Raw genomic sequence first — 15440 nt, forward strand, 5'->3', positions numbered from 1 at the left:
TCTCAGACACAGCTCTGAAAGTGTGTCAGGGTTCACACTGTCATTGAGCAAGGGAAGCAGATGCATGCTGCTTATGACTAATGCAGACAAGGAACATTTCAGGCTCACACTAACATGCTCCAGTCCACACACCACTAAAACCAAGTGGATCCAGAGGTGCAGAAATGCACACAAACGTTAATCATCTGAGTTTTCACCCAAAAAAATGACATTTTTGTGATCAATTGCTCACCTCGTGTCATTCAAAACCTGTATGACTGACTTTTTATGTGAAACTTTTTTTGTGTGAAAAAATATCTTTGGTATATACGCCTACATTTTCTGTCCAATTGCATTTTTTTTTTCAGTTAAAAATCGGTTTAAATGCATAATGCTCCCATGTACGGGCCCACTTTTACTTAAAAAAAAATATATATAAATAAAATAAAATAAAGATTACTTATTTTTTTTTATTTTTCTGTTATTCAAAGTGTCAAAATATCATGTGGTGCAACCGTCTGCCCATAACTGTTATTTTGAAAACATCTTTAAAATTACCCTAAATTTATACAGATTAATTTTCTGCACTATAATTTGGCATAATTTCCAAAGTGTTTCGCAATCCTTTATAAAATTACAAAGTACTTGTATTTACATCTTTTTTTTTTTGTTTGTTTTTTTTTTAAATGAAATTCAAACAACAAATACTGTTTTATGGCTCTTTAATGTGTCCTGACAGACTGCTATAGCACCTCAGTTCAAGCGGCACATGAACCAATTATCTCTTTATCTTTACTAGTTATAGCCAAGATTGGGCGAAGTTCAGAAATAAGTGGGACTAAAGAAATGCGTGCTGCACTTTTTAAATAAATTTAATTACATAAGGGCTTTGCATCATTTGGAGCAACCACTCATCTTGTGGTGCGACCAATAATAGGAGAAACTTCTGTGGTTGAAATATAAAGCACTGCTACAGTATGCTTAAGTGAATGGTATTAATAAAACATTTTTATCGGATTTATGCACTTTACAGAAAAAATAAGTCTGCTAACTACATTTAAGGCGGCAACTGACATTATAAAACAAAAATATGATATTATTTACAAAAACTCAAAATAAATGCACAGAACTTGTTTTTTACATTTTTTATTACTAAGAACATCTAAAAAAAAAAAAAAAAAATGTAAAGCATGTTAAGGAAATAAATTAACTTTATTATAAATCATGGTCGCACCACATGACATTTTTAAGGCTATGGCCAATTCGTAGGATGGGGGGGGGGGGGGCACTAAAATTACTTTGTTTTAAATTTTATTATGAATTTATTTGTACACAACATTCTTAATGTTTGAATAATTACAACAGAAATTATTATTTTTTGTATTTTAAAAATTGGTCTGTCAAAAATAGAAGAAAGAAAGAGTGTCGTTTTGGACGATTTTCATTGCATTACCCAAAATAACTTTTCGTGTTATACAGAAGATAGCCATTCAGGTTTGGAATGACACGAGGGTGAGTAAATGATCACAGAAGTGTCATTTTTGGGTGAACTACAGACCAACACACAGCAATCTTATAAGCAGGACAATAAAATACACAGACTCTAACAGAAAGTGTCTTGAACAACATGACAAGACATGTTGTGTCAGCAGGCTGTTTTAATGAGAAACAGGAAGTGTAGTCATGCCATAAAATCATACTCACATACTGATGACTGGCCTAAATTACACTGGATTATTACTGACATAGGTCAGGTGCTATGCTGACATACTTGTCAGTTATTTATTCCTGTTATCTAGAACAGCAGCAAGCATTTTGTTAATTTGGGGGACATCAGAAAACACAAAACAGCCATCACCTGCCTGTCCAAATGCAGCCTCTGGTTCCTCACACAAAGGCTCATGGAGAGGCAGGCGGCTTAAGCATATCTAAAGCATTGGCAGTGTGAGTGGTGTTGATGCCTGCTGATGGTGCAGCCAGTGGTATAAATAAGGCCAGTGGTTTAGCTACCTCTCTTTTAGAGTCTGGGCTTGATGTGTTAGACTTTGCACAAACGCAAAGCTTTTTCTACCCAAAAAGGAAGATTTAAAAAATTCAAACAGTTTTGGTTACCACTGACAAAAAAATATCTTCTTTTATGTTAGACAGAAGAAGAAAAAAAAAAAAATCATACAGGTTTGGAGCATCATAAGAATAATTAAATGGTGACCATTTTTATTTTTGTCTGAGATATCACTTTAAGTAACAATGTCTAAATTTGTAATTTAGTGTCTTTTGAGCTCTGTAACTTAAAAAAAATTACAACAAAGGCATATTGAAGCATTATACAAAGGTATACCAGCCTTTGAGAAATATGCTCTGGTAAAGCTCGGCTATTTTAATTATATGGCTGGAAAGAACATGAACAGGATGGAACTCAACAGAATGGAAATGAAGAAATGAACAGGATGTTGAACAGGATGAAACCCAACAGGATGCAAATAAAAAGCTAAACTTCCCATGGCTCAGTAAGTGTATCAACTTTAAGACTTTTGAAGTGTTGACAATATTATACTGTGTAGATTTCCATACTTTTCTAGAACATCATTAAATATTTAATATATATAAAAATATATATAAAAATATTACAAAAAAAAACAATATATAAAAATATAAAAAATATAAAATATATATAAAAACTTAATATATATAAAAACTTACATTTACTATTTATTACCTTTCTATATGCCATCCTATCAGAAGAATTTAGTGGATACACAAATCCAGAAAAACAATAAGTACCCTAGCAAATGGCTTTGTCCACAGGGATGTTCCTGCAGATCTCGCCCAAGTTTAGACCTTCTCCTCTCCAGTAATAGAGCCAGAAATGGAATCCCCCCCACAGGCAGCCTGATGTGCTGACGATCACAAATGTTGATTCTGCTGTGCATAAGAGGGCAAACAGAGGACATCTGCCTGCTTGTTCTGGGTCATTCCATACTACAGCTCTGAAAGTACTCCACATTTGGATCTGGGTGATATAGCTTTAAAAAAAAAATCTATATTTTCATATGCATTCAATGTAATACACATCTTGATATTTATGTACTGATATGAAATGATTTTTGTCCAATCAGAAGAGCCATGAACAATCAAACAGTCACTGAAACAAAACAGACTATAACTGTATTAAATGTATTTAAAATATTCATTTATGCCACTGAAATAGTCGTTCTTCTGCTGTCTTTTTGTCCTCTTTTCACAGCTGCTTGACATCCCCCAGGTCTTGAAGCCGTATCTTATTTTAACAGAGGAATCTTTCATAAACACCAACGACCCACATGCAGCTCACAAATATCTGTTAAAGAACACTGCCTAATCAGTTTCCCTCGAGTCCTCCAAGTTACACCACAATGATGCTCACAAATTTATCTCTGGTACAGGCTGACCTTCTAAAAATAGAGGCACGTCTGCTTTTGGTGAGAAGCTTAGAGATTCTGCACTTTGCAACAACCTCCTTGATGGCAACATGAGGATGACATCTCAGGCTTTTTTTGGAACTTTACAGATGGTCTTCACTTTCTTTCTCACAGACTTGATGATCACAACAAAACACTCACTTAAAATTGCTGCATATTTTTAGCAAAAGCGTATCCTCCAGAGAAATGCCATTCAGCTAAATTTATCTATTACAACGAGTAAACCAATATTCCCTTAGCAAATTTATGAGACTCACAATTTATAAGCTGACCTACTACTAAAAATATTTTTGTGCTCAATATAGAGAAACAAAACTAAATCAGAAAAGCAAATTACAAGAGATTTATTTTCCACTGTCAGTAAAAGCAAGAACATACAGTAAGTAATATAAACCTCCTTTTTAGGGGTTGACAAATTATCGGCGCAGATATTAAGCATTTTTTATGGTTATCAGTATAGGTCATTTTGAAAAATGGTTTGCCGATAAAATAATTTAAAAGCATTTAAAGAATTTTTTTTTGTCAGAGCTAGGGCTGGGCTATATGGCAGAAAATCAAAATCTCGATTTTATCAGAATGTTTGACCGATTCTAGATTTTTTAGGGGTTTTTAGGTGTTGACCAATTATCTGCGCAGATATTAAGCACTTTTTACGGTTATCGGTACAGGTCATTTTGAAAAATGGTTTGCCGATAAAATAATTTAAAAGCATTTAAAGAATTTTTTTTTTTTGTCAGAGCTAGGGCTGGGCGATATGGCAGAAAATTAAATTCTCGATTTTATCAGAACGTGTTTTTACGATATTTAACTAGTCAACTTGAAAATGTAACTACAACATGACTTAAGTAACTTCCTTGTTAAAGGAGAAGTCCACTTCCAGAACAACAATTTACAGATAATGTACTCACCCCCTTGTCAACCGCATTTGGGATCGTTTGAAGCCGCATTTAAACTGCATTTTGGAAGTTCAAACTCAGGGCACCATATCAGTCCATTTTATGGAGAAAAATCCTGAAATGTTTTCCTCAAAAAACATAATTTCTTTATGACTAAAGAAAGAAAGACATGAACATCTTGAATGACTGAGTGAGTACATTATCTGTAAATTGTTGTTCTGGAAGTGGACTTCTTCTTTAAACCTCTAATTAAATAAAATAAATTCTATTGCAAGTGCACCATACATGAAGTTGTCAACATGATGTCAATATTAAACAAATCACTTGCTAAATATCTTTGCAGAAAAGATGCATGAAATACAGCTACATCTTATTTAAACTCAACTTATACATATTATATGTTCAGAAATAATACAAGGAAAATGCATGATGCAAACATGAAATATCAGACATACAGTAGCAGTTCTTTACAGTTTTTTTATTAGATTGCACTGCTTTTCCATTGCTTTTTCTATGTAAACATGGATGCGTTTGACTAATTGTCTTGCAGTGTTTTTTTTTTTGTTTTGTTTTTTGTTTTTTTTAATTATGTTCGTTGCAAATATGTGTTGATGTACTGGAGTTAAAAACAAAACATTTACAAGTCATCAAATAGTTTACTCAAATATGTAGACCTGATCCTAGCCTTGGCCTCTAGCCTGAGCTCTGTGCTTGCACAACTATTTCCTTTTTAACAACAGCAGGTAGGAAATAAATAATTAACTTTGTTTTACACAAGTAAAAAAAAAAAACCTGACCCTGTAATAAATATTTATTTATTGTTAATTAAAAAAAACAAACACACACAAAAAAAAAAATCTATAAAAGGATTTTGGGAAAATCAAGTAAGGCCACATCCTTGGGCAAAGAATTAAGAGGCTTTTAAAATGTATCTGCACTCAAAAACAGCACATATACTGCTGCAGAATGGTCCAGAATGCAGCCTCAGGTTGCAAGTCGAGTAATGAAAAAAATTAAAAAATAACATCTTGTCACAGTGTCTTAAAAACGCAGCACTCGTGAATCACAATGCTGAAAAGACAGCAAGATGTTGTCGGTCATCAGGAACGGACTGTTCCACCTAGTATGTTTACATGTTTCAAACTGCTTAAGAACAGATGCAACATGTTCTGTGGCTGAAGGAAAACTATTCAGCCTGATCTAATCAACAAAGTTGACAACAGATTATTACTTAAAATCTTCATAGTTACGACACCGAGCAATTTCTTCCCAGCTATATGCAACAATCATATTTCTATTTAATCATTAATAAAAATAAACGTGGACCGAATTAAAATAGAGACTCAAAGGACAGGTCAGTAAGTCCACAGGGACAAGTGTTTCTCTCAATATCGCCTTACTGTTTAGATACAAGGGAGTCTCTCACGCACTCTCTGTCGCTCTTTCTTCATTTAGGAATGTGTGATCACTTGCTCCCGCATTCCAGAGATGAGCTTCAAATCATGACATCAACAAGTACACACACACCCCATGCAATGCATAACAAGCATGCAACCTCTATTTTTAAAAACTAATTGTCCATCTGGTGGAAAAATTTGCCATTAGGCATAACAGAAAGACAGAATAACCGTTTAGCGTTTAATAAAAATTTAAAGAGCATGCCATTAACCGCTTATTCACTTTCTGGTAGGACGCTTGTCTGTTACAATTCCCCATTCTCTTACCATTAACAAATTTAATCTAAAAGACATCTAATATAGTAAGTTTGCAATCTCACTCTGCCATCTAAACAATCTGCAATGTTCAGGATGACAAGTGGATCTGGTCAGATGCCAGACAAAACACAAAACAGTTGCCAAAGACCATTCACCACATGCAACCAGCAACATACTGATTTAGACAAAGGGATTAGAGCTAAATCACAGTTAGATAATCTTAGGAGTACTAGTGTTTTGACAGAGAATTGCTTAAGGAACTCTTTTGAGCCAACACACGGCGTGAGATGCCAACCTCACTCCGACTCACAAAGCCTGAGTGACCTATTTTCTCAAAGCGGTGTAAGAACTGCGTGTGTGTGGTACTGCTGAAATGTTAAAGGCAGAAATGGGTCCTCACAGAACAGTGTGGAAAACCTGACAAGCATGTCTTTGTCATCTCTCAAAAGTGCCACTGGCTGAATGTCAGCTTGCGCCAATGCAGCCAGGCCTCAAAGAAGTTTTATACAAGTTTTGATCATTTCTATTCAATCTGCAGAATTTAGCAAAGGGTGATTTAATAGAGAAGGAGAGCACTGTGTGCTTTGCCTGCACATAGAGTTCCTGGTTTCAAATCTTGCCAAGTTCCTTTGAAATAATGTTTTCAGTCACTGGCAAACTGCCACTAGAGGACTGTGCTAATTGTTATCTAAAGATGACACAGATATAACAAAGGGGAGGTGACACACCATAACATAACATTCATCTGCTAAAAGAGACAAAGCAAGCAACTGATAAAGACATACAGCACAGGGACGAGGCCTGGAAAGAGTTGATTTTACAATCAAGTACTAAACAATACAGAGTAAAAGAACTGTCGCTACTTCTAGGAGGTTCACCAATGTGTGTTCTTCAGGGCAGACGCCGATTACAGATCAAGTAGACCGATAACCAATATTTTGAACTGGTACACAGTCAAAAGCTTTTGAACAGTAAGATTTTTAATGGGGTTTTTTTGTCTCTTCTGTTCACCAAACCTGCATTTACTTCATCTAAAGTACAGCAAAAATTGTAACATTTTGAAATATTTTACCGTTTAAAATAACTGTTTTCTATTTGAATATATTTTGAAATACAATTTATTCCTGTGATTTCAAAGCTGAATTTTTAGCATCATTACTCCAGTCACATGATCCCTCAGAAATCATTCTAATATTCTGATTTGCTGCTCAAAAAAAAATAAATAAATAAATAAATGTATTATTATGCTGAAAACAGCTGAGTAGAATTTTTTTTAGGTTTCTTTGATGAACAGAAAGTTCTGAAAAACAGCATCTGAAACAGAAATCTTTTGTAACATTATAAAACGTCTTTATCACTTATCACTTCTGATCAATTTAAAGCATCCTTGCTTAAAAAAAAAAAAAAAAAAAAGTATTAATTTCTATACAAATAAAAAAATAATACTATTTTTAGTAAAATACTGACTCCAAGCTCTTGAATGGTATAGTGTATAATGTTACAAGCGCTTTTTATTTCAGCTAAATGCTGATATTTGAATCTTTCTATTCAAAAAAAACACTCAACAGTTTTAAATATTTATAATAATAATAATAATAATAATAATAATCGTTTCTTTAACAGCAAATTAGCATATTTTTGAAGTATCATGTGACACTGAAGACTGGAGTAAAGGTTAAATTACAGGAATAAATTACATTTTAAAATATTTTCAAACAGAATATTTCACAATATTTACTGCTTTTGCTGTATTCTGGATCAAATAAATGCAGGCTTGGTGAGCAGAAGAGACTTCTTTAAAAAAAAATATTAAAAATCTTACTGTTCAGAAACTTGGTAGTGTGTCATGTCTGGTGTAAAAATGAAAATTAATGTCAAAATTAATAACAAGGGTTCTGGCATAAATAAATAAATAAATCTTTCTTTAAATGCTTTTAAATTATTTTATCAGTTTTGAAAAATGATACCAATAACCATAAAAATGCTTAATATTGGTGTAGATAATCTGTCAAACCCTAGCTACTTCAGTTTCATCATAACTTTAACGTGTTAAAGCAAAGCAAATACACATGGTGGAAGTTGGGTAAAATGCGTAAATATTATCCTACATGTCACAAAATCGCATCGGCACCAGACCACAGGAACCAGACGAGTCCTTTGCACAATCAGACTTATTTTGCAGCCTGTAATTAAACCATGTTAGGCTGGTTTCATCTGGCCAGGAAGAACTGGCCCCCCGACTAAGCCTGGTTTCTCCCAAGGTTTTTTTTCTTTTCATTTTGGTCGCCAGAAAAGTTTTGGTTCCTTGCCACTGTCACATCTGGCTTGCTTAGTTGGGGACACTTAATTTCTGGCAAGACTGTCGACTTGTTTGCACAGATACTACAGTAGTAAACATTTGAAGTGGATCAAAAAAGTTCAAAGATGTCCTAAGACAAGAACAGGTATTGTTTTGGTTTTAGGACAACTTTGGCAAAAACGTTTTGATCCACTTCAAATGTTGACTACTGTATTTGAACTGAATTGAGCTGGACGATCAATGATGAACTGACTTTACCTGAAACATTTAGTGTTTACTATTGTCCTTTTACATTATCGACACGCGCTGTTTTCCTGCGTCACCAAAGTTGACTTGACAAAACAGTTTTTCCTACTGTTTACATAATCTATTATATTATCTTTTCACTGCCACAAAAGCTATAAGACTAACTGACATGTAAAGGCATTTATTTTTATTGAATTTTATCTCAATCTTTAGCGGTGATGTCTTCAGTGCAAGAGAGGTTCTTCTACAATAAAAACTTAATTTCAAGTTTGAAAGCTCAAAACTAAATCCCCAGTTTAAACAATGAATTATTCTTTTCTACCCATCTGAAATGCCCAGATTTAAATTTGGGAAAATCACGATGTCAATTTTTCCCCAATCAAGGTGTTGAAAATGATTGACATGTTCTAAAATAATTTTTTAAAATGCATTGCATGACCACGGCAATAATCTATCAGTGCATGTGACCAGTGAAACTAGGCAAGAAAAATAAAACTGACAGGACTGTTTAGGCCTGTATTGATACTGAAAGATGCCAACCGTGTGACAAAACACACGTGCACTCGATGCTGAGAAACCAAAACAGGACAGTTTCCAATAACTAAACACAACAGAGGCCATAACATCAACATGTGTTAAGACACCTAAGCCGAAATGTCTGGGCTGACAGATGACTTAATTCTCCTTCACCAACGCCCTCAACTGTCAGTAGGACATAGAGGCCCTGTAGCAGAGTAGTAAGGGAGATAAGGAAATCAGAGTGGCTCTTAGCACAGTCATTCACCCAGCACATGCTCAGTGAGTGGGGCAACACCTCCGCGCACGACTTATTCAAGGTCAGTCCAGTAATGCTCCAATCGAAAGTGCAGTAGAATGTCCTTACATTAAGAACCGCTCTGAACCGGTTTGGTGTCAAATGACTCTAACAGATATTGTTTTAGTAAGAGATCAAAGACCAAAGCGGATTCTGCCAGTCACATACTTGAGAAGTGAGAGAGGACAAAATACCCAAGTCATGGCCAGGTTTGTTGACAAAAGAAAGCAGACCTTACAGGGTTTGTTGACAGAAAGGTGAGCAGGTGGTCAGCTGATAAGTGACCTCACAAAGCTTGTTGATGCATTCTGCATATAACACACATGAAACCAATAAATGCTCACTAAATTACTCTGGCAATTTCCAGACACAAAAGATCTTTATTCTGACCCGGCAGATGAAAATCAGCTGTTTTACTGCATCACTGATTTTACTTCTGCGCAATATCAAAAGTAAAACCAGCTTCATCCAAGCTAGATCCTCATATATCATCTCATTATATAACAATCACAAAGACAAGCTCTTTGAGAGCTACTGTAAAGGGGGCATATGATGCCCTCCCGTTTAGAATCGCAGTCCCTCGCCCAAATGCCAACCCATCCTCTGCCAACTCTCCAGCTGTCTCTAATGAGTTCCTTGAAATAATTTATTGGAATAATAATAAGAGAGCATTGTGGTCCTGCAAGAGTCAGGCTCAATGAGCAAACACAAAAGAAGCAACTTCCATTACAGGATGGTGTGCTGCATCGTTTCAACACCCTTTTAACAGTTGCTCAAACACAACAACAAAAGGGCCACAAACCACCTATCCATCATTCCAACAGCATGCAGATAACGTGGATACGATTTTTCAACAAAAATTACAATTCTGTCATCATTTACCTTCTTTCTTCTGTGGAATAATGCAGAATGTCAATGTCTTTTTCCATACATTAAAATTCATTCTGGCCAACATACACTCTTAGAAATAAAGATTCCAAAAGGGTGTCCTTTCAACGAACAGCTCCTAAAAGAACCATTTTAAAAATCTAAAGAACCTTTTCTGCATTTGAAAGGTTCCATGGATGTTCAAGGTTCTTCACAGAACCACTGATGCCAATAAAGAACCTTGATTTTTAAGAGTGTATTCTGTTGTGTTCCATAGAAGAAAGTCATGCAGATTTAAAATGACATGAGGGTGAGTAAATGATGACAGAACATTTATTTATGGAAGAACTATCCATTAAAGACAGTCAAATTAACAGCGCACATTCAAAACAGAACATTTTCAACTGTTTTGTGTCAGGTTTGTTGACTTGACTACAGCTAAAAATGTGCGTTTACTGCGCTAAAAATATGCCCATGCCTGACACAAAATATACTCAAAAAATATATATCCGGAGAACATTGATAACTGAGAAGACACTTTTTGGACTTTAGAGTTATTTTGTACAGATAGACAAGTTTAATAGGATAGTTCACTTAAACGTGTCATTTATTCACCTTTATGCGGTTTTCAACCATGTATGCTTTACTTTATTCTGCGAAACATAAAACAATATATTTTGAGAAATGAAAAGTGTTTTTAGTTTACATACTGGAAGGCAATGGTCACCAAATCTATTTGGTTACAAACACGCTTCAATACCTACCAACAAACCTTCTGTTTGTGTTCCACAGAAAAAAAGAGAAATGAAATTCACTGTAACCACGTGAGGATGAGTAAATAAGAGAAAGTAAAAATTAAATAAAACAATCCACTGAATAAAAGCACATTTCAAACTCAACAGTTGTTTGTGAGAGTGAACTTTTGCACCAACGGCAAATTATATAATTGTGTCCAGTCAGCACTTCGGAGCTGCCAAGTTGCTGTTCAGTCAAACTCGCAGAACTGACAACATTTACATGGGAAACAAACACCCGAGTCCTTGTATTACAGCCACATTAGATGACAGAACTGTGAGAATGATCAAGCATTTTAGATGACGCTGAGCAAAACTAAAACACAGTCAACACTATGACATACTGAAGTGATCAGTTGAAAATGCTATGTAACTCTTCAGGAGAGATATCAAGCTACTTAAATCTTTTAAATCGTAACTTAAATAAATACTGTCGCCTGCTGAAGGAAGATGTGATAAACTTTGTTTTATTATCTCATTATATTTCTGTGCAAAGTTAACTGCACTAATTGTAGAGCAGTAAAACTGTAGGATGTTTGAAAAGGGCCCAAGCTTTCACTAAAACTCTTGTGCTAAAAGTTCAAAAAGGACTAGGTGATAGACACAGACCAGTTTTTCTCAGTTTGGCTTGCAGTGACAAACATGAAGTCATGATTAGGGTCAGTCCACACCTCCTGATCCAAAACCATGTGATCATTAACAGTGGCAAAGGCAAAAATGACATCAGATTATATGGAAGCAGCATCTCTCTGTCAATTTATGGGAAGAACAAACACCAAGCTAGTTCCTCTTTTCATGGCAAGAAGCAGAACCTAAAGCACTGATATGGCGAGGTGCAACCTGTAGTAAACAATCAGTTTACCTTAATATATCCTTCCTGCACTGCTTATGGCACTATGAAACACACGTCTAAGGGGTTTGGGGGGGCTCTTATAAACTTCACCAGTAAGTTTTGCCACCTCGTTATTACTGTTGGCCCAAACAATGGGTCTATTACCTTCAGCGATCAGCTCTTCCACCGTCACTTGGTATCGACCGACAGCAAACACCTTCCCGATGTAGTTGCTGCTTCCAGTACCAGATCCAGACCCACCCCCGAGACTTCCGCTCTCTGACTTCGGCATACGAGAAAACTTCTTCATTCTTGCCTGTTGTGTTCCCGCCTTCCCCAAACGGACAGTTCCAAACACACTAAAGACGCTTAAAAATCCAATCTGCTCATCTCCGCTCTTTTGTCCAGCATGCTGAGAGAGGTGCTCTCCCGAGATGCGCCAGGCACTTCAGTGCTCGAGGGACGCAGAAAGGCGTAGCTGAATGCTTCCTTATTTCCCCCCAAAGTCCGATGAAGCAACTGCATAGAAGTAAACCGTCAGGGCAGCGTTTTGTCGTTAATGAGTGACAACAGCACGAGTGATAGCGTCCACGCTGCTGTGTTTTCAGGCCGACTCCTGTTAGGGCTGGCTAGCGCGCCTGTACGGGAGCTGGAGAGACCATTCGCCTCGCTAGCTGGCTAACAACGGCGAAACGCTCTGTTTAGCCAAAGCATGCTTTTGTGTTCGGCGGAAAGCCGAAGTTGGTTGAAGTCCAGGTTATTTGAAACCAATGCGAACAACAAACAGGCAGAAAGTGGGTGTGTTAGGCGGAAGCTACGCTAGCGAAACTCTTAAACGATGACTACTGCCACTTCCCCTTCGGATAGTTTAGTTAGCCAGCTCGCTAGCTGACTGGCTTCCTCTATCTGCTTGAACAGGTCACCGTGTATCATAGTAAAATGTATCAGTACAAAAATAACCCAGAAATCCTCCGAGCGGACAGACGTTTCGGGTTGTGGGAGCAGCGTCGGTTATTTTCTTTTTTTTTAAACGCCAGAGCGCTTCCTCGTGCTCTGGAAGTCCCCCGTCACACTGATAAAGTTCGAACTCTCGTGACTCGCTGTAGAATTGGTGGGAGGTTTGTTATTGCCCAATCCGCCTGTCTGACAACCTAACTTTGTTTTGTCCGATTCCTTCCCATTGTCATGATTGGTGTGAGCGAGACGCGTCCTGTGGATGCTCTTCTCTGATGGGATGAAACGAATGACTGTCTCTCTGCGTTTTGTTTAGCAGTTTTCTTGATTAAGATCTTAACCAATGTGTTAGTCCGTTGAAAGATGTGAATGGATTGTTTGGGAGTGTGAGGTGCTTAAGAAGTGCAACTGGCACATTCTGCGAATACGGTACACTTACACTTAAAACACTTTTTTTAAACACCGGAAGCACAAATTAAACCAATTAATAAACATAAAAACAGAAAATTACCTTGAAAAAGTAACATGCCCTTAAAATGGGGATTAAATAGATTAATAAACTAATATTAATTAGCAATATTTATTACAATAATGTAACATTCTATTTATGTGTGTATGCATGTGCTGTACAATGCAGCATGGCAGGGTGACATAAATAATCTCATTACATTTTCTTAATTATTAAACAAGTTATAGTGTTGACTACATTAAGTTTAACAAACATTTTTCTTTAATTTATGTAAAATATGAGATTTTAACTACAAGCTCTCATTTGCTAGGTTTATGTTATTTACTCTAAATTGTCAACCTTGTTACAATTTGTATTTATTTAATACATGTCTGTTTGATTTGTATGGTTATTTAATGTTTATTGGTGGAAAATAACAAAATAACGCAAACCAGGGACCTCAACATTTAATCGCCTCATTTAAATTAGTCAAAGTTTCAGGCTCTATTTTTACCCTATTCAAGATTTTTTGCAGGGTAAGTTGCCTACAGTTGATATTATATTCTCTCTTAAGTACAAAACATTGAATTACTTATAATGACAAAAATATATACACTACCAAAGTTTTTGAACAGTAAGATTTTTAATGTAATTTTAAAACAGTTAAGTACTTTTTTCAGGATTCTTTGATGAATAGAAAAATCCAAAGATCAGCATTTATCTAAAATAAAAGCTTTTGTAATGGTGGAATTATATAAATTAATACTTTTATGTAACATGGATGCTTTAAATTGTTCAAAAGTGATGGTAAAGATGTTAATAATGTTACAAAAGATAACTGCACACTGTTTTTGCGGTGATGCCATAGAAGAACCATTTTTTGGTTCCCCAAAGAATCTTTCAGTGAACAGTTCCTAAAAGAACAATTTTGAAGAACATTTTAAAAATCTAAAGAACCTTTTTGGACTATAAAGTCCAAAAAGCTTTTCTGTATTTAAAAGGTTCCATGGATGTTCAAGGAACCACCAATGCCAATAAAGAACCTTTATTTTTAAGAGTGTATTTCAAATAAATGCCGTTCTTCTCAACTTTCTATTCATCAAAGAAACCTGAAAAATTCTACTCAGCTGTTTTCAACATTTTTTTTTTTTTTTTTTTTTTTTTTTTTTTTGAGCAGCAAATCAGAATATTAGAATGATTTCCGAAAGGATTGTGTGACTGGAGTAATGATGCTGAAAATTAATTTTTGAAATCACAGGAATAAATTACATTTTACAATATATTCAAATGGAAAACATTTATTTTAAATAGTATAAATATTTAAGATTAAATATTTTCAATCTGTTATCAATGTTTCACTTTTTTTTTTTTTTTTTTTACTGTTTTTGCTAATACTTTAGATCAAATAAATACAGGCTTGGTGAGGAGAAGAGACTTCTTTAAAAAACATTACAAATCTTACTGTTAAAAACTTTTGACTGGTAGTGTATATTTGCCATCTACTTGATATTTTTATTGCTTTCATCTTATTTTTCAAATAAGTATGAGATAAAACTTCAAATTTTCTTTTTTGTGCAATACCTTACATGTATATCCCAATAAATTTCAAACATGACACTCATAATTAAATTTAATTTCTGTGCAATCAGGACACTGATTCAGCTCATATAATGTTGACAGAGATAGTGTCAGACTGAGACAGTCACGTGATAATAACCAGTCTGGGTGGACAACACAAGACACTCTGAGGGTGCTCAGGTATGTCTGTTATCAATTCATGAAAATGTCCTGCCCTCTAATGGCCAAACACTGCAAAATGAGCAGGTGCCTTGTCATCCCAGAAAACAAGTGTAGATATTGGCTGTATTTTAATATATGTAATTCAACATATAAATATTGATTAATTTATGCTCAACTAATTGCAGAACATCCGCAAAAAAATCATAACCTCTTTAAATTGTGATATCCAGAAAAGAAAAACATCATCATCATTGGCTGTATAACCAAATGTACATAATGCCTGTACAAATGTGAGAGCTGTCTGATAATAGCTACAGATGTAGGTCGATGGAGAGACAGAGGACCAAACTGGAGTCTGGGATTATTACATGGGATTAATGAGGATCTTCTGTTCCCTC

At 35.4% G+C, this 15440-nt stretch overlaps 1 protein-coding gene across 2 annotated transcripts in view; it reads right to left on the reverse strand.

Annotated features, from left to right (window-relative positions):
• Positions 1 to 13026, reverse strand: part of bmp2k (BMP2 inducible kinase) — a 38741-nt gene extending 25715 nt beyond the window's left edge. For both annotated transcript variants that reach the window (XM_051109394.1, XM_051109393.1), the window contains exon 1: positions 12066 to 13026. In XM_051109394.1, the coding sequence (XP_050965351.1) occupies positions 12066 to 12210 (145 nt within the window). In that variant the 5' untranslated portion in view covers positions 12211 to 13026. The remainder of the gene's footprint in view (positions 1 to 12065) is intronic.
• Positions 13027 to 15440: the final 2414 nt, after the last annotated feature.

The sequence above is a fragment of the Labeo rohita genome, chromosome 5 (genome assembly GCF_022985175.1).
Source record: "Labeo rohita strain BAU-BD-2019 chromosome 5, IGBB_LRoh.1.0, whole genome shotgun sequence".
Lineage (NCBI taxonomy): Eukaryota > Metazoa > Chordata > Actinopteri > Cypriniformes > Cyprinidae > Labeo > Labeo rohita.